Here is a 21038-nt window from a genome sequence, read left to right as displayed (position 1 = left end):
CGGGGGTTGGGCCTGGGTCCACCTACCTGCCTGAAGTGCACTGCACTCACTAAAAATTGGCAAAACATATATTCTATCCAGTGGCATAGCCACAGGTGGGCCGGGGTGGGCCGGGGCCCACCTACTTAGGGCTCAGGCCCACTCATATCTTCTACTGATTTTTCTGTAAATTTTAAATTATAAAAATTCTTATATAACCATGCTAAACCTCCTCCACTTTTATCCAATTTATTACAATGAATGAATCTATAACCAGATGGACAAAAAGATAGAATCAAAGCCATGTTTTAGTAATAAAACTGAACCCAGGTTGTCTATCTCTAATTAAATCCCCTATCAACTCTGTTTTTACTACATACAGAATGGGCATTAAAATAGATGCATTCAGTAACCACCACATTTTCTTCAACCAAGTGATCTATATTAATCCTGATTAAATTTTGTAAATTCCTACCTCTGCTCTTCCTTTTCACACATCTACTTTTTTGCACAACTTCTGGAATGCATTGTGGCAATGAAAAACAATCTATCACATTGTAGATAGGTAAAGAGGTCATTTTATGATTGCTTTTTTTATCAAATAGTACAGTTACATTTTGTAAGTATGAGGGAAGAAACTGAAATCCCAGCAGTGCTCAAACCTTCTCCTCCCAACAAGCCAAACCTCAAATGCAAAAGACCTAAAAACCTTAACCAATGCTTCTTGAAAAGCATTTACCCTGGGAAACTATATATTGTGCCTTAATTTCTGTGTGGAATCAAAGCATATTCTATAACAATACGCATAACTTAACTGGTTAACTAATCAGCACTGTTAATTGGATGTTAACAAGCAATTATCAGCACTAATTGATATTAAGATTTACATGTACAACTCACTAAGGGCCCAGTTTACTAAGCCGCTCTGTAGGCGCTCTAGCAATTTTAGTGGGCACTGTAAATTAGCATGCGCTAACGCTACAGACACCCATATATTCCTCAGGGTGTCTATAGCATACCATATTGAACAGAGCCCTTGTATTTTGCAATGTGGTGCGCTTAAATTCTAAGTCACATAGAGGGGCATAATCAAACGGGGACACCCATCTCTAAGGGCGTCCATCTCTAAGGATGTTCCGGCAAAGGGGGGGGGGGGGGAGAACCCGTATTATCAAAACAAGATGGACGTCCATCTTTTGTTTTGATAATACGGTCGGGGACGCCCAAATCTCAACATTTAGGTTGACCTTAGAGATGGTCGTCCCTGGTTTTCGGCCATAATGGAAACCGAGGACGCCCATCTCAGAAATGACCAAATCCAAGCCATTTGGTTGTGGGAGGAGACAGCATTCGTAGTGCACTGGTCCTCCTCTCATGCCAGGGCACCCTAGGGGGCACTGCAGCGGACTTCACAAATTGCTCCCAGGTGCATAGCTCCCTTACCTTGGGTGCTGAGCTCCCCAATCCTCCCCCAAAACCCACTCCCCACAACTGTACACCACTACCATAGCCCTTAGGGATGAAGGGGGGGCACCTACATGTGGGTACAGTGGGTTTCAGGTGGGTTTTGGAGGGCTCACTTTTACCACCACAAGTGTAACAGGTGGGGGGGGGGGGGATGGACCTGGGTCCGCCTGCCTGAAGTGCACTGCACCGGCTAAAAACTGCTCCAGGGACCTGCACTCTGCTGTGATGGAGCTGGGTATGACATTTGAGGCTGGCATAGAGGCTGAAAAAATGTTTTTGATTTTTTTTTTTTTTTAGGGTGGGAGGGGGTTGGTGACCACTGGGGGAGAAAGGGGAGGTCATCTCCGATTCCCTCCAGTGGTCATCTGGTCAGTTCGGGCAACTTTTGGAGGCTTGCTCGTGAAAATAAATGGACCAAGTAAAGTCGACCAAATGCTCATGAGGGACACCCTTCTTTTTTCCATTATCGGCCGAGGACGCCCATCTCTTAACCACGCCCCCTGCCTGCCTTTGGTACACTGCTGACACGCCCCCATGCACTTTGGTCATCCCCGTGACGGAAAGCAGTTGAGGATGCAAAAGATTTCGATTATGCCAATTTGGGCGACCTCGGGAGAAGGACGCCCATTTCTCGATTTGTGTCAGAAGATGGGCGTCCTTCCTTTTCGAAAATAAGATAGATAGTTGAAAAAGGGGCATGGCCATGGGTAGGGCATAGACATTTCTATAAGTGCTTTGTTAAAGAATACAGCCACTCTGCGCCTAATTTAGTCATAGGAATTTACACCATCTAAAACACGGCAAAAATGGCCATGACTACATTTGATCACATGGAGAGGTGCTTGGCGTATTCTATATACCGTGCAGAAATTTAGACCTATTCTATAAATATAGGCATACTTTATAGAATACGCCTAGTCATATGTTTTTTTCCATGCGGAATTTTCAGGTGCTATATATAGAATCTAGCCCTTTGTGCTTATGTTAAGATCACTTAAAATATCAAGATTATTACTTAGTTCGTACAACCAAGTATTTAAATGCTTTGCAGTTTCACAAAATAACACCTCCAAGCTTAAAAATTCCTATCACTAACATAATAGAAACAAACATATTAAAAGATTAGCTTTAGTCACTGCTCAAAGTCGCTGTGTAAAAGTGCAGAAACGGTAAGTAGAACTGGTATTGCCTTAAAATATTTTTCTTTACTAAATCATTGCTTCTGACTTCAGCATACAGGGTGGAGCAAACTCCCACACCCCAAAGAACATGGAACACTGAGACAGTCAAAGACAAGCTAACAAACAGTGCACTGAGATTCTAGCACAGAAAAGCTGATTAGAGTTCAGGTAAAATGGTTGGTGTCCCCACACCCCCCCCCCCCCCCAATCCCTAGAAGCACAACTGGCAAGGGATTCTGGCCTCTGTGATAGTTATGGGGATAGGCATCTCAGACACCTGGTGGAAGGAGGACAATCAATGGGACACTGTGTTATCAGTGTACAAATTATATTGCCATGATAGAGTGGATCAAATTGAAGGGGGGGGGGTGCTATATGTTAAAGAGAAAATTGAGTCAAACACAATAAACATTCCACATGAAACAGCATTCCCATCTGTGAAGGGAAATAGTATACTGATAGGGCTGCACTACCATCTGCCACGACAGAATGAACAGACAGATGAAGAAATGTTTACAGAAATTAGGGAAGCTGGCAAATTGGGCAACATTATAATAATGGGTAATTTCAATTTCCCCAATATTGACTGGATAAATATTAAATTAGGGAGTGCTATGGAGGTTACATTCCTAGGTATAATAAATGACTGCTTATTGGAGCAACTGGTCCAAGAACTGACAAGAGGAGGACTTATTTTAGATCTAGTCCTTAGTGGAATGCAGGGCATGGTACAAGAGGTAATGGTGTTGGATCTGCTAGGAAGCAGTGTTCATAACATGATCAAATTTGAGCTGATATCGGGAATGAAATCACTAAGGAAATCTAATGTAGCAGCATTTAATTTTCAAAAGCTACGATGACAAAATGAGAAAAATGGTTAAAAAGAAGCTAAAAGGATCAGTCGCAAAAACTAGGACTTTAAATCAGGCATGGACCTTGTTTAAAAATACTATTGTGGAAGCCCAGACCAGATGTATTCCATGTATAAACAAAGGTTGAAAGAAGATCAAACGAGAGCCAGCATTGTTAAAAGGTGAATTGAAGGAGGCTAAAAGAACCAAAAGAACATCCTTCAAAGAATGGAAAAAGATCCGAATAAAGAAAATAAGAAGCAACATAAGCATTGTCAAGCTGGATGCAAAGCATTGATAAAGAAGGCTAAAAGAGAATATGAAGAACAACTTGCTGTGGAGACAAAACCTCATAGTCACTCCTTTTTCAAGTATATCAGAAGTAGAAAGCCTGTGAGGGAATCCGTGGGACCATTAGATCATGAAGTATCAAAAGGGGCACTCAAGGAGGACTAAGCCATTGCAGAGATTCAATTAATTATTTGCTTTGGTCTTTACGGAAGAAGATGTAAGAGATCTACCTTTACTGGAAACGTTTTTTAAGGCTGATGATGAAACTGAAAGTACTGGGGAACTGAAAAAAATCTCGATGAACCTGGAAGCCGTACCGAGTAAAACTGGCAAGTTAAAGAGTGATAAATCACATGGTCTGGATGGTATATACCCCAGGGTACTAAAAGAATTCAAACATGAAATTGCTGATCTGCTGCTAGCAATCTGTAACCTGTCATTAAAATCGTCTGTAGTACCTGAAGACTGGAGAGTGGTCAATTTAACACCGATTTTTAAGAAGGGTTCCAAGGGTAATCTGGGAAATTACAAACCAGAAAGCCTGACTTCAGTGCTGGGCAAAATAGTGGAAACTATTATAAAGAATAACATTATAGAACTTATAGTCAAACATGGTGTAATGGGAGAGAGTCAGTATGGATTCAGCCAAGGGAAATCTTGCCTCACCAATTTGCTTCATTTCTTTGAAGTGGTGAATAAACATGTGGATAAAAGTGAGCTGGTTGACAGTGTATCAAGATTTTCAGAAAGTTTTTGACTAAGTTCCTCATGAGAGACTCCTGAGAAAATTGAAAAACCATGGGATAGGAGGCAATGTCCTTCTGTGGATTAGAAATTGGTTATTGGACAGAAAACAGAGGGCAGGGTTAGATGGCCATTTTTCTCAGTGGAGGAGGGTGAATAGTGGAGTGCCACAGGGGTACATATAGGGATTGGTGCTAGTTATCATATTTATAAATGATCTGGAAATCAGAATGACAAATGTAGAGATTAAATTTGCAGATGACACAGAACTATTCAAAGTTGTCAAAATGCATGCAGATTGTGACAAATTGCAGGAAGACCTTTGGAAACTAGAAGACTGGATATCCAAATGGTAGGGTGAAATTTAATGTGAACAAATGCAAAGTGATACACATTGAGAAGAATAATCCAAACTATATGTACCTTAGGAGTCAGCATTCAAGTAAAAGATCTAGGTGTCATTGTAGACAATACACTGAAATCTCCTGCCCAGTGTGCGGTGGTGACGGCCAAAAAAGCAAAGAGGATGCTAGGAATTATTAGGAAAGAAATGGTAAATAAGACTACGAATATTAAAATGCCACTGTATCGCTCCATGGTGCAACCTAATCTTGAGTATTGTGTTCAATTCTTCTCATCATAGCTCAAAAAAGATATAGCAGAATTAGAAAAGGTTCAAAGAGTGACCAAAATGATAAAAGGGGTGGTACTGCTCCTATATAAGAAAATGTAATAGAGGTTAGGGCTCTTCGCTTGGAAAAGAAACGGCTGAGGGGGGATATGATTGAGGTCTTTGAAATCTTGAGTGGTGTAGAATGGGTAAAAGTGAATCAATTTTTCACTCTTGCAAAAAGTACAAAAACCAGGGCACACAATAGAATTACATGAAAATATTTTTAAAACAAATAGGAGGAAATATTTTTTCACTCAAAGAATAGTTAAGCTCTGGAATTCATTGACGGAAGATGTGGGAACAGCGGTCAGCATATCTGGATTTAAAAAATGTTTGGACAAGTTCCTAGAGGAAGAGTCCATAGTCTGTTACTGAGGTGGACGTAGTTGAAGCCACTGCTTGCCTAGGATTGGTAGCATGGAATGTTGCTACTAATTGGGTTTTTGCCTGGATTGGCCAGTGTTGGAAACAGGATATTGGGCTAGATGGACCATTGATGTAACTCAGTATGGCTTTTCTTATGTTCATATGTTTCTAATATGGTTAACATAAACACCTATGTTACTATTCTATAACATAAACATTTATGTTCCCACTTTGACCCATTGATATTTTAGATGTTTCTGTTTCTAAAAAAGATGCACTCATTATCTGCAACCATCACATAAAAGTCTTTTTTTCCATGTATATCAGAACAGGATCTACATCAGCAGATCCTGTTCTAAAATGCTAGCAGATTTGAGATATCCCAGCTTGCATATCTCAATTCCAATTTGTACAGCCTTTCTAAAATGCAGTCAAAGCTTTTAGTTACATTCACTCATTTATGATCCAGTTTTTTATTCCTTACACTTTACTACTCACTGTACCAAGTGTTCTGCCCCCATATTCATGGAGGCATGGGGTATTGTTATATTTACTTAGTATATGTATTATTTAAATTCAATTGCATTGTCTGTGTAATAGATAGCACTGTGTTTTAGAATTGCTTTTCCCTATAGTTTGCAGTATCCTGTGATTGACTCCTTGTGTGCTTTCCCTATTGACTGTTAGCTCTGAGTTAGGACCAGCCTTCCCTCTCTGCCCCTGCAGTCTATGAGACAGCCCAGTCTTGCTACCATGCTTTGTCATCAGCAGCTGTTCTAGGGGGCTGATCCATAATCTATTATTATTTATTTATGACATTTATACCCCACATTTTCCTGTGCAATTTTGAGTTAATGTGGCTAACAAGCTAAAAAGAAGTCATTACAAAATATGAAACAAAATATATAAACCCACACATATCAATAAGGAAAGACTGTAAATATATAAAGAATTCAATAATAAAGCATAATGGGGAGAATGGAAGGAGGAAATTAGGCACCAGTATCAATTGACAGAAATGTTTTGAAAAGGAAAGGTTTCAAACACTTACAAAAACAAAACAAATAATCATGTTGGGATCTTTTATTTTTCGGCAAGGAATTTCACCATTTAGTACCTATAGATTTATAAACTACTTTTTTACAGGTAGGAAAATGAAGACACAGGTAATATCTTGCACCAAAGACTGAATTGTGAGAAGGCAAGGGGCAGCATATAGTCAGGGGCAATGCCATACAAAATCTGAAATACAATATTATATCTACTGTAATTCCATCAAGACTTTTCACCATCTCCCTAAGTCATTCCCCTTTATTTTCCCTGAGTTACTTCCCCATATTTCCTTTGAGAGTTAGTGTTTCCTTTTAGCTGGGCTGAGGTTCTGGCCAATTCCTTGCTTTTGGCTAGATGCAGACTGTGCAGATGGCAACAATTCTCTTCTAAGCAATTGAACTTTGAATTGGATTTTCTTTGTTTATTATGACTGCTATCTACTTGAGGATGCTTTAAGATGGCTGTTTAGCTACACTATACTTTGCCTTGAACAGCACACCAAAAGTGTGCAAGGAGCATACCAAAGGTGTTCCTTGCCACCCTCGATTTGTGACTCCTTGCCACTTGCAGTGCTCAGAAAATATCAAATCTTCACTAGTGTGGCCATTTACTGTAATGCATATATGCTAGTCATCACTATCCATACTTCTATAGGTATTATAGAAAATATATGTACTTGAAATTTATTTTTTAATATAAAAATAATAATAAACAAACCTTGGGTATATATAAGAAATTAGGCAACTAAGATCCATGATGACACTGCTACTGAACAGATAATGAAAATGAAGTGAAAATATTGACTTTGATCTGTCTCCTTTCTGGGATTTACAGACAATATACCTGATAGAAGCTTTCTTTGAGAAATGCTAAAAGTATAAGCTTTTGTGCAGAGATGACAGCTGCATTGCTCAGAGCACCAGTTCTACTTGGTAATAAGCTGTGCTACGAAACAACCGGCATACATACATAAGAACATGCCATACTGGGTCAGACCAATGGCCCAGTATCCTGTTTCAAACAGTGTCCAATCCAGGTCACAAGTACCTGGTAGAAACCTCAATTAGTGGCAACATTAGGGCAAGCAGTGTCATCCCCCATGTCTATCTCAATAACAGACTATCCACCTTATAATTGAAAGAGAAAAATGCCTAGATTTCGACCCAAATCGGGAGATAGACGTTTATCTCACAAAAACGAATAACGCGGTATAATCGAAAGCCGATTTTGGACGTTTTCAACTGCACTCCATCGCGGAAGCGTACAAAGTTGACGGGGGCGTGTCGGAGGCGTGGCGAAGGTGGAACTGGGGCGTGGTTATCGGCCGAGGAGAGATAGGCGCCTTTCGCCGATAATGGAAAAAAAGTATGCGTTTGTAGCTAGAATTTAGGGCACTTTTCCTGGACCCTGTTTTTTCACGAATAAGGCCCCAAAAAGTGCCCTAAATGACCAGATTACCACCAGAGGGAATCGGGGATGACCTCCCCTGACTCCCCCAGTGGTCACTAACCCCCTCCCACCACAAAACATGATGTTTCACAACTTTTTATTTTCACCCTCAAATGTCATACCCACCTCCCTGGCAGCAGTATGCAGGTCCCTGGAGCAGTTGTTAGGGGGTGCAGTGGACTTCAGGCAGGTGGACCCAGGCCCATCCCCCCCCACCTGTTACAATTGTGCTGCTTAATGCTTAGTCGTCCAACGCCCCCAAACCCACTGCACCCACATGTAGGTGCCCCCCTTCACCCCTTAGGGCTATAGTAATGGTGTAGACTTGTGGGCAGTGGGTTTTGAGGGGGATTTGGGGGGGCTCAACACACAAGGGAAGGGTGCTATGCACCTGGGAGCTCTTTTACCGTTTTTTTTGGTTTTGTAAAAGTGCCCCCTAGGGTGCCCGGTTGGTGTCCTGGCATGTGAGGGGGACCAGTGCACTACGAATCCTGGCCCCTCCCACGAACAAATGCCTTGGATTTATTCGTTTTTGAGCTGGGCGCTTTCATTTTCCATTATCACTGAAAAACAAAAACGCCCAGCTCACAAATTGTCGAATAAAACATGGACGTGTATTTTTTTCGAAAATACGGTTCGGTCCGCCCCTTCAAGGACCCGTTCTCGGAGATAAACACCCATGGAGATAGACGTTTTCGTTCAATTATGCCCCTCCACGGACTTTTCCTCTAGAAACTTGTCCAAACCTTTTTTAAACCCAGATACACTAACCACTATTGCCACATCCTCTGGCAAAGAGTTCCAGAGCTTAACTGTTCATTGAGTAAAAAAAAATATTTCCTCCTATTTGTTTTAAAAGTGTTCCCTTGTAATTTCATTGAGTGTCCCCTGGTCTTTGTACTTTTGGAACAAGTAAAAAATTGATTTACTTCTACTTGTTCTACACCACTCAGGACTTTGTAGACCTCAATCATATCTCCCCTCATTCATCTCTTTTCCAAACTGAAGAGCCCTAACCTCTTTAGTCTTTCCTCATATGAGAGGAGTTCTATCCCCTTTATCATTTTGGTCGCTCTTCTTTGAACCTTTGCATACTTAAAACACTTTGCAAATGTCAGCAGCAGTGTATAGATAGGAGATGTGGGGTTAAGGGTACAAAAAATATTCCCAAAAACGTAAATGCCACTATTTTAGAAATCATCTTCACATGTCAATAGCAGCATTTATGTGCATAGATTGCACACACGTGTAAATGATGATTTCAGAAAGCCATTATTGATGCATGGAGGTCACTGGGACATAGCAGTTTCGAGGGGGTGTGACTTGGATGTGGTTCAGGCGTGGCTTAGACAGACAAACCTCTACCACATCCCATCCCCACTAATGACTTCCAGCTTTGAGTGTGGCCCTGGTGTACCACAGTAAGCAAGACAACCATGATGGGGGGCTCTGTTTGTGCCTCACATCCCCCTGTCATGCTTACCTTGCTTACTGTGTTCCACTGGCCCTGGGCTATGCATTTTCCAAAGCCTTTTGTAAAATACAGCCAAAACTGACCTCATCTCATCCTGGATGTCTGCATTTGAATTTCAATGGGCCTTATGACACATCTGACCTTAGAACAGAAAGAAATTGCTCAAATGCATCTGTTTGTAGGTTATAGTAGATATACAGTAAAATTGTTCAGGACTTTATGCCTTATCAACATTTTTTTTTAATTGTTGACTACTGCAATATATTTATGTGTTCATTCAATTACTTTAAATATCTATTAAAACAAGGCATCTGTTTGTCTTTTGGATAGTGTCACATTGTGCTCATACAAAAGATAATCTGAATAATGTAAGACCTAGTCTACACTATGATGTTTGCCAAAGGGCAAGAATTGCTATTCTCTTTCACACTGTTGTTTGCCATAAATTGTCTTCAGGTTACTTGTCACATTCACATAATCATGTTTATATAAGCATGTGGAAGCAGTCCAGCATGATGAATTTCAATGACACAGCTAAGTCATAACTCAGTAAAAGATGTTTTCCTAACTGACTAGAAATAGAATTGCCCTTACAATTAAGGGTATATATGCATGGCATAATTTGGAAAAGTCTGAAGTCTAATTTTTGCAGAGAATTACTATCTTCTCTATCCTTAACTATTGTAACCATGAATTCCACCGTCAAAGTCTGCCTTTATTTTGGATTGTTCCCACCCTCTATCTCTTTTGCTCCTCTTTGCACCCAAAGTATTCCTTGTCCTTTACATGCAATCTTTCACCTGGGCTTTTATATCACTCCTATATTCATTGTATTTATATCAGCTACAATTGTCAACAGGTGGAATAGCATTAATGTAAGCAATTAATAAAAACACCCTATTGCATAAAATGGGACCAGTGGTAAAATAACACACATCAAGGGTATTCAAATCTGTTAATGTGGTAGCATACTTTAGTCATTTGTATTTGAAAATCTGGATGTCCAGCAGTGATTACCAAAGGGGAAGAAATGTCCATGCTTAAAAAGAAGGACGTCCATATTTAGACCTGTTTCAGGAACATCTAGGTTACAGGAAGGTGCTCTGATTACTGAACTGTCCACTGGAGGGATTAAGGCATGACACCTCCTTAATTCCCCAGTGGTTGCTGTCCCTCTCCCTCTCCCCTGGAAGTGGAACCGGAAAGGAACAATAGGATCTGTAACAGCTTCAGGTATTATAGGCATTCTTAACAGAACAGGAAGCAGGTGTGAAGTATAGTCAACGAGCATGAAAATTAATGATAGGTGAAGATATATTGTATATATGAGTGAGCATTATCAGGAAAACTTGAAAATTCCAAAGGAGGTTTTTGACCAATGATCAAAACTGTGAGCTGTGTATGATAGAAGTGGCTGCCCTGTTGCAGGATCAACAAATACATTGTGAAGAAAGGATCACAGCCATCTGAGGTCTTTTTCGCCTCCACTTTTTTATCATCTTACATATTTATGGAAGTGAAGGTTTCTGATTAGAAGAGATATTTAATCCACTATTTTTTGTTTTTGGTATTTACCATATTGACGTGGTATTTCTTCAGTTTTGTTACTTTTTACTTCTAGGCCTAAACTAAGACAAATTCTCAGCTGGAAAATTTCTCTCTTTAAGTTTGGGTGAAAATACAGCAGAAATTTAGAAGCCCAGCTTCTTCAAATATAAGAACCATAGCTGTTAACAGGTATGAAACCCACAAATTGTTTGAATCAGTGATGCAGAATAAAACTAACCTGTTTCTGTTACTGGAAATCAGGCTCACAAGGTTGTACTGAAATGGCCTAGAAGGCTCCCTAGGTATCCACATCCTTCATTTAATCCATTTACCTTTGGCCTCACATATTTGGTCTTTTTTTCTCTTCTGACGTTTCTTTGTTTACCACAGATTTCTAAAGGGCTTTGCTAAGGAGTTTTCACATCTCTTATCGATTAGTAACTGGGAGTGAGAAGTGTTCCTTTTCTGTGTATGTGTACATATTTTGATTGGTCAGCCTAACCAGGTTCTGCCCCATTTGGGCTGGGCAGAGCAAGAGTTTAATTGCAACTATGCACTGGTTCTTTAAGAGAAGTTTTTTTCTTATTTTTGCTTTTTGCTTTGTTACTCCATCTTTGTGCACTGTGGGGATTTAGTCACAAGTCTCTGCAGTCCAGACCCTTCATGCCCTTTCCCAATGCAAGGGAGGCAAGAGCCTGCTTTGAAGATCCTCTACCTATTACCAGAAGCTATGTAGCTGTTTAACCTGTTGGTATCATATTAAAGATATTTATCATATCAACTTCCTTGGTGATTTTGTGTGAGTCTGTAGTTTTGTGCACACTTACCATTCAAAAATACAAAAGAACCAGGAAGGTACCAGCAGGAAGTGCTGCTGTTCTAGCTACAATGCAATTTATAATGCAAATTAAAAGGTAGCTTCTTCGTATCTGGTATAGATGCCACCTCTAATTAAAACAAAGTCTGAGTCATTAATACCTCAGTTTAACAATGTCTTTTAATAAAAGGACTTTCCTAACCTTGTGTGTTCTATTCTGTCATTAAAAGTATTTAAGGAAGCCTTGATGTGACTATAACAATCAGTTGGTTCTCTTTTACTTGGAAGAACGCTTGAAGCCTTGAACTTGGGCAACAAATCATGATGCCACTCTAAAAGGTTTTCTCTTGCTACGTTCTAATGCACAATCAGACACACGCTACTAATATTTATCTTTCATCTCAACAAGCATGCCCATCTTCTAACTTTATACAGTATCAGAGAGCTAAAATTGGGAAACGTGTATATTTGTCTATATTATGATAGGTATTTTGTTAAAATCTGCATTTTGAACTAGACTGCAAACTATCCATTTATTCAAGTATTTAGTGCTTCCTTTTTGGTTGCAGTTATTATTATGTCACTTTTTTTTGTCATAATTTATGCATTTTCTCATTTGTCGCTTCTTTGTCTACAACATTAGCAAAATTCGCCCCTTCCTCTCTGAATACGCTACCAGAACCCTTATCCAAACCCTTGTCACCTCTTGCTTGGATTATTGCAATTTGCTTCTCACTGGTCTTTCGCTCAGCCATCTCTCTCCTCTCCAGTCTGTCCAAAATTCTGCAGCACGACTTATTTTCCGCCAAAATCGTTTTACCCACACTAGCCCACTCCTCAAGTCACTTCATTGGCTCCCTGTCCGCTTCTGCATACAGTTCAAACTTCTCTTACTGACCTTTAAATGCATCCATTCTGCAGCCCCCATTACCTCTCCTCTCTCATCTCTCCCTACATTCCTCCCCATAAACTCTGCTCGCTGGACAAATCTCTCTTGTCGCCCCCCTTCTCCTCCACTGCTAATTCCAGGCTTCGTTCCTTTTCCCTCGCGGCACCTTATGCCTGGAATGGACTTCCTGAGCCTGTACGCCTAGCTCCATCTCTGCCTGTTTTCAAATCTAAGCTGAAAACCCACCTTTTCACCACTGCTTTTGGCTCCTAACCACTACTCAATTCCCCTATCCTTGTTCCTTCTCACCCAGTACTTTCCTTACCCTTAATTGTCTTGTCTGTCTGTATTTTTAGATTGTAAGCTCTATCGAGCAGGGACTGTCTCTCTGTGTCAGGTGTTCAGTGCTGCGTGCGTCTGATAGCGCTATACAAATGTTAATAATAATAATAATAATAATAATAATTTGTCCACCTCTATTGAATAAAAATTGTGCTCTCTTCCAGGAATTCCCTCTTCATATAAGACAGGGGTGGGTGCTCCTAGAGGTCTACAGCAGTGCTCTCTATTACCTGGATGTACAATAGAAGGAGGTTCAAGCATTTGAAATGTCAAAACCATCACCGACTTTAAGCAAGTCATGAGTAAATCAAGTATAATAATTTTGTTTTACTTTCCCCCCAAAAATCTTTCTTTCTTGTATTTTCAATTTCCAATTGTGTATTTTAACTTGTAGCCACTCACATACACTGAACCGGATTCCTGCAACTGCATTACCCCTTTAATTATACTGGAAGAGGACTTTATGCAGTCCTTCTGGACCTCTCATTGCCAGCACTTGCTTTTTGGCCCAGCTCAACTTCTTAACTCCAAGCAAAATCAGCAGCCATTCTCTCTAATTACAAGCAGGGACAGCTCAGCAGCTACTGTTGATCTCTGGAGGTGCTAATGAAAAAAGTATTGTAGCAGGACTGTTAGAAAGGATTTGGGAGGGGTACAAAGCCTTACCCTGCAAGTCAAGCTAGGGCCACCTGTATCCCCTATCATACAGTCATGGGCCAATGCTCAGAACTCCCGCAGTAAGTCAACTGCGCAGAAACCATACCACTGGAACAGCGCAGAAACTTAGCTCACCAATGCTCAAAGGAAATGGTATTCACATTATATGCACACTGCTTAAGCAAGGGGGGAATGTGTTTGGCACATGTGCAGAAGAGTTTCACGGTAAGCTCAGCTCCTATGCACATGCATCTGGCAAACCCAAAAGTGAAACACACATTGGTGTGTTTTCTGCACCTTTAAACATATGCATTTCATTTTTTTTTTTAAACATGGAAGGCTTATATTTAAATGCAAGAAACTGGTGCCAATGTGTGCTTTCACTTTTGGGCGTACTCTGACTCACACACATTTGTCTCTCCCTACCAACGCTTACTGCCAGATCACATATATCACGCATAATCTAAGTACATTCCATAACAATGTGTGTAATTTAATTGGCTTAACAAGCCAATCAGCATTTTTAACAACATTTAACAATCAATAATGAGCACTAATTGTCAATAATTAGAATTGAGGACATAACTCGCTAAGCGTATTCTGTAATGAACTGCGCATAAATTCTAAAGCGTGAAGTTCAAAAGGGGTATGGCCATAGGCGGGAAAATGGGCATTTCCCAAATTTATGTGCATTGCAATACAATATGGCCCAGTCCATGTAAATCTATGCACAGGGTTTTATGCCATATTTCCATTGGAATAAATGGAGGCACGTAGTTTTAGGCGCTGGGATATAATCTAAGCATATTCTACATACCACACCTAAATCTTATAGAATATGATTAGGCAGAAATGTTTTCTGCGCAGATACTTTAAGCGCCATAAATAGAATCTCGATGTTAGGGGCTTGCACAGGCTCTCTTCTGCTTCCAAATTATATTTAAAAAAACATCAGATTTTAAAGAAAGGATCATGAGAAGTCCTCTCGTCAAACACTCTAATGCCTGCTCTGAGCTGGTGTTATTTTTCAGCATTAAGGGCGGCTTTGTTTTGTGCGCTGTTCCCTGAGTATTGGGAGGGACTAGGAAATGACCTCATTAACATCCCTTTGACTACATTAGCATGCTATTTGCGCTAATCTTTGGAGCGCACATTGTCTTCCGTGCTAGAGCCTCTGAGTATTCTGTGCTCACCATTGCGGGTGTTAAGTCCAGAGCTAATTGCCTCTAGAGCCTGTGTTTGGTTCTAACCATCGGCCCCATCAGTTTGCAGCTCAAGGTGTGAATTGAAATTAATTCTGCTATTTTGGTTTATTGCCTAGCTTCTCTGCAGAAGTGCAGTGGCCAGCCTGCCTTTCAGGGAGGGAAAGACAGAGCTGGAGACTGGGGGGGGGGGGGGGGGGGGGGGGGGGGGGGGAGGGTGATAGCATATTTAATCTTCAAAAAAGAGGCAGACTGCTTGACATGGTAAGAGGGAGAAATAGAAATGGACTACAGGGCATGGGGGTGCGGGTGGAGAATGGATTCAGACTGGGAATGAGAGAGGGGAACTGCTGGGCTTTGAGGGAAGAAATATAAAAGATAGAGGGAAACTACTGGACAACAAGGGGGGGGGGGGGATAAAGCAATATAGAGAAAGACTGCTGTGCATGAGAAACAGAGAGAACCCGCTAGGCACATGGTGGTAAAAAGGGAAAGACACTGTTGAACATGAGGAGGAAAATGTGTGAGAGAGACTGCTGAGATTGACAGGGGACAAGGGGGGAAACAGAGAGTGTGTGTACCAGGTGTGAGAGAAAGGAAAACTGCTGGGCAATTGGGGGGGGGGGGGGGGGGGGGGGGGAATAGAGAGATATTGATGACTTTGCGGGAGGAATAGAAAGCAAGACTGCTAAGCATGAGAGAGAGAGAGTGAGAGAGAGAGAGAGAACTGCTGCGGGGGGGGGGGGGGAGAAATATAAATATATAATGAGAGATTACTGGGCATGAAGGGGGAACAAAAAGAGGGAAACTGCTTGATGGTAGATGAGAGGGGAGAGAGAAACTGTTGGGTATGGAGGAAGACAGGGAAGAGAAAGAGACAACTGGGTAGAGAGGAGGAGGGAACAGAAAATAGCATTTCTTCTGCTTCACTGCTTGCAACCCTTGCTATAGTCTCAAATCTATCAGCCTCCTGCTCTGAAAATATACCTGATACCGGGTTCTGTTTGTAGATAAAACAACTTTCCTCATTTGAATTGGATTGTGAATTTGCTACAAATGTTATTTTTGTCTCAGTTGAACTGCAAGCTATTAGTGGCTCTTAGGTAAATTAGCATCTGAATACAAGGCTGGAATTTGTTAAGTACATAATTGTGCTCTGATTGTTGTATAATTTGATATCTGACAGACTGGTAAAGAAATAAATCCTTTCGGCTGATATTTCCCTTCAATCCGCTCTTTATGCACTGCTTCCCGGTGAACTGCAGGTTAGGTTCGCATTCTGCACAACATTTATCAACTCTAGCAAGGAGGTAAGAAAGATAATAGCAGGACATTCTAAAAAACTGCCAATTGAGTGGTATTCATTATTTCCAGAGTCTGACCCAGTTCCTATTAATCGTGTATTATCTTGCATAGTACAGAATTTTCACTGTATCCTTGCCACTCCAATCTCCTGGGCTGTGGGCAATTAATTCTCCAACTAGGTAGCTCAAATGGAATCAAATACAAGTAATGACAGTCATCCTTCTGTAAATTAGACCGTCATTAATGTTCCATTATCAAGCTAACACGGCCAAATTCCCTGCACTGCTGGGTTTCAAACACTGAAACACACTCTTAAAGCAACTTCATCACCCAGGTTAATCCCAGTAGCAACCTACAGCTCCTGCAACCTTTTTCTTCCAATATTAGAATGCCCAATACACGGAATTCCTTCTGCTTCACCATTCTGAACATCCCTTAGGTCAAATAAATTGTTTGAGTTTTAAGTAAACAATAATTTTAACAGGGCACATAAAATATAAAAACATATAAACGTATAGATAAAAAAATATAAACCTATTCAACTATAACGAAACAATGTTTTCTATATTTTATCAAAACAATACAACCTGATCATAAACCAGAAAGGAGCATTTTTGTTTAGTAATTGCTTTGCCAAATTTTTAACTAATTAACCGAGATTACAGTTTAAAGAAATAATAATATTTCCATCGATCAAGCACTAAGAAAAAGGGTACATCACACGCGTACGTCCTATGCTGCCTCTTTGGGACCCTGAACAAACATCTCAAAATGCCAGAAACAAAATGAAATTGGCAAATTTTGACTTGAACTCTCATCCCCCCCCCCCCTTTTTTTTTTCATTTACGGGCATATGCAAGCAAACCTGCTACAGCAGGAGCATCATTTTAGGAAAGGCAAATTGCTTGGGAATTAATGCAACTGGGAGAAAGATTCACTGTGGTCATTGTGTGGATAGCGGGGGGGGGGGGGGGGGGGGGGAGGAGGGAGCCCCTGCGACTGCAGACAGATCAAAAGCTTTAGACGTCTGCGAAAAGCCTGCTTTGAGAGAGGAGATGTAATTTTGTTAGACTCGAGGATTCCCTTTTTCGGGTTCCCACCACCTAAGGAGTTTTACTGCCACGGAATGCCAACTTGTGGAACAGCTCCCATCAGGATTTGCTGCCCTCTTGCTCGCTTTGCTTCAGGAGCACCAGCATTACACTTTACATTACAGCTTGGCATGGACATGAAAGGAAAAGGGGATCGATACACCGCCTTTCTGTGGTGTTTGCAACTACATTTAAAGCGGTTTGCATAGTATACACAGGCACTTAGTGCACTGGAGGGTTAAGTGATTTGCCCAGAGTCACAAGGAGCTTCAGTGGGAAACAAACCCAGTTCCCCAGGACCAAAGTCCGCTGCATAACCACTGACTAGGCTACTCCTCCACTCATGAAGATTTATTTTGATCTCAAAAGTCAGATCCTGTTTAGTCTCCCCATTTCATTGCTCGATGCAGTCAAGAATCGGTTACCCTCCCCTCATAATGATCAAATACTGAGAGGGGCAAAGAAAAACTGACCCCGGTACCACCTTTCCAAGAACACCACCTCCAAGAAAATAACAGTAATAGAAACAAAGCATAACAGAGAAAAGGGGAAAGAACTGAAGGGAGATTTCATTCAGAGAGAGAGAGAGAGAGGAATAGGTGACACAGTACTGGGAACGCCTGGAAATGGCAAGGTGGCACTCACCGCTCTCCAGAGCCTCTGCTCCTTGGCACTAACCGAGGTGACGGTGACAATGAGATGCGAGATGGACACCATGAGCCCGAAGATGATGGCCAGCAGGGTCCGCACAGGTAGCAAAGAGTAGGAAACCAACGTCACCAGCATGAGCTGCCACATGCCCTGCTCGGGAGCCTGCGGGGGCTTCAAGCCGTAGGCTGCCAGGGAGAAGGGGCAGCAGAGGAAGGAGAAAGTGAAGGCAAAGAGCAGGGTGAGTTTGACGATCTGCTGCAGCTGGGTGACCTGCAGGTACTTGACGTTGGTCACAATGAACAGCGACACGAAGATGATGCAGTGCACGGGGTGAGAGCCTTTGGAAATGGTTAAGCTGGGGCCCGAGGTGAGTTCCACCAGGGCCAGGGTGGCCGTCAGGATGATGAGCACAGCCAGCGCCTTCAGGGTGGAAGTCTGCTCCAGCTTCAGGTTGTAGTTGTGGAACAGGGACTCCAGCTCCTTGCAGTCAAATTCATCCTCGCAGGCGATGGCATCCAGAGGGGGTCTGGGCGAGCAGTGGCACTTCTTCCTCCTGGTTTTGACTTTCTGAAACGGTATTTCCTCCATGTCAGGGCCATTCATAAAACCCCAGGTGAGTGCTCAGAGCCCCTCAATGCCTGAAGCCCAGCCGGGAGGGCATCGTAGAGAGACAGATCGCAACAAGATCAGAAAGTGCTGGACTGTAAAATCTCTTGGGTTATTCCACCTAGCCCTCCTGCTGCTGTGCGGATAATCTCGGAATAACGCTAAACCACATCCAAAAACTGAAAGCGACAAGGAATGAAGTAATCAACAGGCAGGTCCGGCTTCAGGTTCTTATCCTTAGGAGAAGTGGGGAGGTGATGGTATGCTGTGTGCACCATTAACCCCTCAAAAAACAACCAAACAAAAAAGATAAAGCAAACAAAAACAAGCCAATGTCTGAAAAATAAAAAAGAGAGGGAGGAAGAGGGGCATGGATCGAGATGCATCGAGAGGGAGGGAGGAAAAGGGAGAGAGAGAGAGAGAGAAAGAGAGAGAGAGGGTGATTCCCTTCCTACGTCTGATCCCAGCACTTCACTGAGCGTTGACAGGCTCACGCATGCGCAAAGAGGGAAACTGCTTGATGGTAGATGAGAGGGGAGAGAGAAACTGTTGGGTATGGAGGAAGACAGGGAAGAGAAAGAGACAACTGGGTAGAGAGGAGGAGGGAACAGAAAATAGCATTTCTTCTGCTTCACTGCTTGCAACCCTTGCTATAGTCTCAAATCTATCAGCCTCCTGCTCTGAAAATATACCTGATACCGGGTTCTGTTTGTAGATAAAACAACTTTCCTCATTTGAATTGGATTGTGAATTTGCTACAAATGTTATTTTTGTCTCAGTTGAACTGCAAGCTATTAGTGGCTCTTAGGTAAATTAGCATCTGAATACAAGGCTGGAATTTGTTAAGTACATAATTGTGCTCTGATTGTTGTATAATTTGATATCCGACGGACTGGTAAAGAAATAAATCCTTTCGGCTGATATTTCCCTTCAATCCGCTCTTTATGCACTGCTTCCCGGTGAACTGCAGGTTAGGTTCGCATTCTGCACAACATTTATCAACTCTAGCAAGGAGGTAAGAAAGATAATAGCAGGACATTCTAAAAAACTGCCAATTGAGTGGTATTCATTATTTCCAGAGTCTGACCCAGTTCCTATTAATCGTGTATTATCTTGCATAGTACAGAATTTTCACTGTATCCTTGCCACTCCAATCTCCTGGGCTGTGGGCAATTAATTCTCCAACTAGGTAGCTCAAATGGAATCAAATACAAGTAATGACAGTCATCCTTCTGTAAATTAGACCGTCATTAATGTTCCATTATCAAGCTAACACGGCCAAATTCCCTGCACTGCTGGGTTTCAAACACTGAAACACACTCTTAAAGCGACTTCATCACCCAGGTTAATCCCAGTAGCAACCTACAGCTCCTGCAACCTTTTTCTTCCAATGTTAGAATGCCCAATACACGGAATTCCTTCTGCTTCACCATTCTGAACATCCCTTAGGTCAAATAAATTGTTTGAGTTTTAAGTAAACAATAATTTTAACAGGGCACATAAAATATAAAAACATATAAACGTATAGATAAAAAATATATAAACCTATTCAACTATAACGAAACAATGTTTTCTATATTTTATCAAAACAATACAACCTGATCATAAACCAGAAAGGAGCATTTTTGTTTAGTAATTGCTTTGCCAAATTTTTAACTAATTAACCGAGATTACAGTTTAAAGAAATAATAATTTTTCCATCGATCAAGCACTAAGAAAAAGGGTACATCACACGCGTACGTCCTATGCTGCCTCTTTGGGACCCTGAACAAACATCTCAAAATGCCAGAAACAAAATGAAATTGGCAAATTTTGACTTGAACTCTCATCCCCCCCCCCTTTTTTTTTTTCATTTACGGGCATATGCAAGCAAACCTGGTACAGCAGGAGCATCATTTTAGGAAAGGCAAATTGCTTGGGAATTAATGCAACTGGGAGAAAGATTCACTGTGGTCATTGTGCGGATAGCGGGGGGGGGGGGGGGAGGAGGGAGCCCCTGCGACTGCAGACAGATCAAAAGCTTTAGACGTCTGCGAATGAAAGGCCCGAGAGCTTGTCTCGACGGGCCCAGTTAAACGAGGGCTGGGCCCGTTCGAGAAGGCTCTGAGGGCAGTGGGGTGAAGAGCATGTGGTTATGGGGGGGGGGGGGGGTGGGGGGTCGTGTTCTGCTGGTGAGCACGTGGGCAGCTGGGATTGGTCAGATCAACAGAAGCTGACAGCACAGAAGCAACACAGGCAGCTGATTGGAGGATAGGTTGCTGGGGGGCAGGGCTGTGGGAAGGGAAGAGGGGCTCTGCTTCCTCCGAGGCTCAGGGCGTTGTCTGATCCTCGGAGGCAGTTTTGCAAAGGAGCTGTGCAGCTTTTCAAGAATGATTGAGGCTTTAAGAGATAGAAAACTTACA

General features: G+C 41.8%; 1 protein-coding gene across 1 annotated transcript in view; it reads right to left on the bottom strand.

Annotated features, from left to right (window-relative positions):
* The window catches only part of ADCY1 (adenylate cyclase 1), a 533674-nt gene extending 515041 nt beyond the window's left edge, over window positions 1-18633 (bottom strand). Inside the window, exon 1 of the mRNA XM_030206815.1 lies at window positions 18025-18633. Within this exon, the coding sequence (XP_030062675.1) occupies window positions 18025-18633 (609 nt within the window). The remainder of the gene's footprint in view (window positions 1-18024) is intronic.
* Between the last annotated feature and the right edge of the window lie 2405 nt (window positions 18634-21038).

The sequence above is a fragment of the Microcaecilia unicolor genome, chromosome 1 (genome assembly GCF_901765095.1).
Source record: "Microcaecilia unicolor chromosome 1, aMicUni1.1, whole genome shotgun sequence".
In the NCBI taxonomy this organism is placed as follows: domain Eukaryota; kingdom Metazoa; phylum Chordata; class Amphibia; order Gymnophiona; family Siphonopidae; genus Microcaecilia; species Microcaecilia unicolor.
This window is presented reverse-complemented; position numbering and strand designations above follow the sequence as displayed.